Source organism: Bison bison, unplaced genomic scaffold, assembly GCF_000754665.1.
Source record: "Bison bison bison isolate TAMUID 2011002044 unplaced genomic scaffold, Bison_UMD1.0 scf7180017851521, whole genome shotgun sequence".
NCBI classification, from domain to species: Eukaryota; Metazoa; Chordata; class Mammalia; order Artiodactyla; family Bovidae; genus Bison; species Bison bison.
In genome coordinates, this window is record NW_011482094.1 from 14,963 (window position 1) to 17,155 (window position 2,193).

The 2,193-nt window shown below is 35.4% G+C and overlaps 1 protein-coding gene across 1 annotated transcript in view; it reads left to right on the forward strand.

The window, feature by feature from the left end:
• The window catches only part of LOC104996619 (peroxiredoxin-4-like), a gene marked incomplete at its 5' end in the record, with an annotated part of 8,507 nt that extends 6,608 nt beyond the window's left edge, over window positions 1–1,899 (forward strand). The window contains 2 exons of the mRNA XM_010850901.1: window positions 895–1,011; window positions 1,704–1,899. Of these exons, the coding sequence (XP_010849203.1) occupies window positions 895–1,011; window positions 1,704–1,884 (298 nt within the window). The remainder of the gene's footprint in view (window positions 1–894; window positions 1,012–1,703) is intronic.
• Between the last annotated feature and the right edge of the window lie 294 nt (window positions 1,900–2,193).

The following is a 2,193-nucleotide window of genomic DNA, read 5'->3' on the forward strand; positions in this document are numbered from 1 at the left end:
ACTTAAACCTCCCTAATGAACAAGACATATCTAATTAGAGCATGATGTTAGCAATGGTCTTCTGGAGCAAGGAGCTAAGAGAGCTTCTGCTGTATGCATGTAATGCCAGCCAAACTGGACCTGGTTAGAGAAAGAAGAATCCTGGGACATTTCCCACAGTCTGCAAGGAAGAAAACCAGATTGTAACCCTTCGGGTTTCTGCCAAAATTTTTATGTTGGGCCAGTAAGAGAAGGAAATGGCAACCCTCTCCAGTATTCTTGCCTAGAGAATCCCACGCACAGAAGAGCCTGGTGGGCTACAATCCATGGGGTCGCAAAGAGTCAGACATGACTGAGCAACTAACACACACACAGTATATCTCTAGGTAACATTTCTTGGGATAACAGAAAGGAGGACAAGGGCCAATCATTCTTACCTTTTGGAAAATATTAAAAGTTCATTTTATAGGCCAGATTTCCAAAGAAATAATCTGGATTAAAACTGTCTTCTTGTATATGGCAGTCCTCCACTCCAACAACTGAAACGAAAAGCCTATATTGAACTGTGGTCAGAACCTGTCCCCTAAGTCTACGTTTTTCAAACTCTCTTGACCATGACACACAGCATGAAGTCCATCTTTCATTGCTGCCCTATACACTTACACATACATACAAGGTAACATTCAGTCTGTATGCACCAATATAAAGTTTATCAAGACATAATTAAGAACTCTATATTTTTTAATTAAATAATTTGATCCAGTGACCATTTTTTAGACTACTCCATCTTGAGAAGGTTCATATATAAAATTGTTCTTAATGTGCATTTTTATATACTAAAGTGTTTATAAAAACAAAATCATTTGAAACTAAGTATATGTGTATTTTGAGAATAATGATTTTTTTTTATTTCAGCACTTTTGTGTGTCCAACTGAAATCATCGCCTTTGGTGATAGAATTGACGAATTCAGATCAATCAACACTGAAGTGGTAGCATGCTCTGTTGATTCACAGTTCACCCATTTGGCCTGGTCAGTATCTTAAACTTAACATTTATAGGGAAAGAATAGACATACTCTTAAATTATGGGCAGACAACTCTTAACATGACAGGAATATAGTTATTTATCAGATAGTTCAGGAATAAATTTATCTGAGAGCTGCTAGTTCAATGAAAGTACAGTAAAAATGTTTAAAGATTTTATAGAACATTTCAGTTTTGGAAACAGTTCAATTCAAAAGATATAGGGACTTCCCTGGCAGTCCAGTGCTGAGGAATTCACCTTCCAGTGCAGAGGGTGCCCGTTTATTTGCTGCTCAGGGAGCTAAGACTCCACATGCCTCACAGCCAAAAACCCAAAACATAAACAACAGAAACGATATTGTAACAAATTCAATAAAGATTTTTAAAATGCTCAGTACCAAATAATTATTTTTAGAAGATGAAATATCCACAGCAAAAACCACTGAATTCTATGATTATGATGATAAATTGGATAACCTTAATCTGGAGAAATAATTTTTTATATTTACTTTCTAAGAAGCAATGATTAAATAATTTTTAATTCATTAAACATGAAAAGATGTTCCACCTAATTGCAAAAAATTTAAAAGTAAAATGACAAGAGATGCCATGCACATGTTTGTGTACATATGCAAGGAGTGTGGACTGTTTTAATATATGCTGTTTACTTAACCCTGAAAGGTACATTTTCTGTTAACAGGATTAATACTCCTCGAAGACAAGGAGGACTTGGGTCAATAAATATTCCACTTCTTGCGGATTTGAACCATCAGATCTCAAAGGACTATGGCGTATATCTGGAAGACTCAGGCCACACTCTTAGGTACCTTTCATTAGTTGTACATGATGACAAATACAGATATATTTGTAATCCTACTTGAAATGGAATTAGAAGATACAAGGTTTGATCAAGAAAATATTTGTTCTACTTGTAAAAATGTTGTAGATACCATTAAAAATAATTGGTGAGTACCTGACTTAAACTATGTGAGTGTCAAAGACTGTTAGAACTGGAAAATTCTAGAGGTCTTCAGCCCTGTCATTTTACATAAAAACAGATTCAGCATTCCAAGAACTTAGCCAAAGTGACTATAGTTAATTGCAGAACCCAGACATGAACCCAGGTCCCCAAACTCTCTGTCCATTTCTTTCTCTTGTCCAAACTGACTCAAGTAATAGTTTTTCTAAAT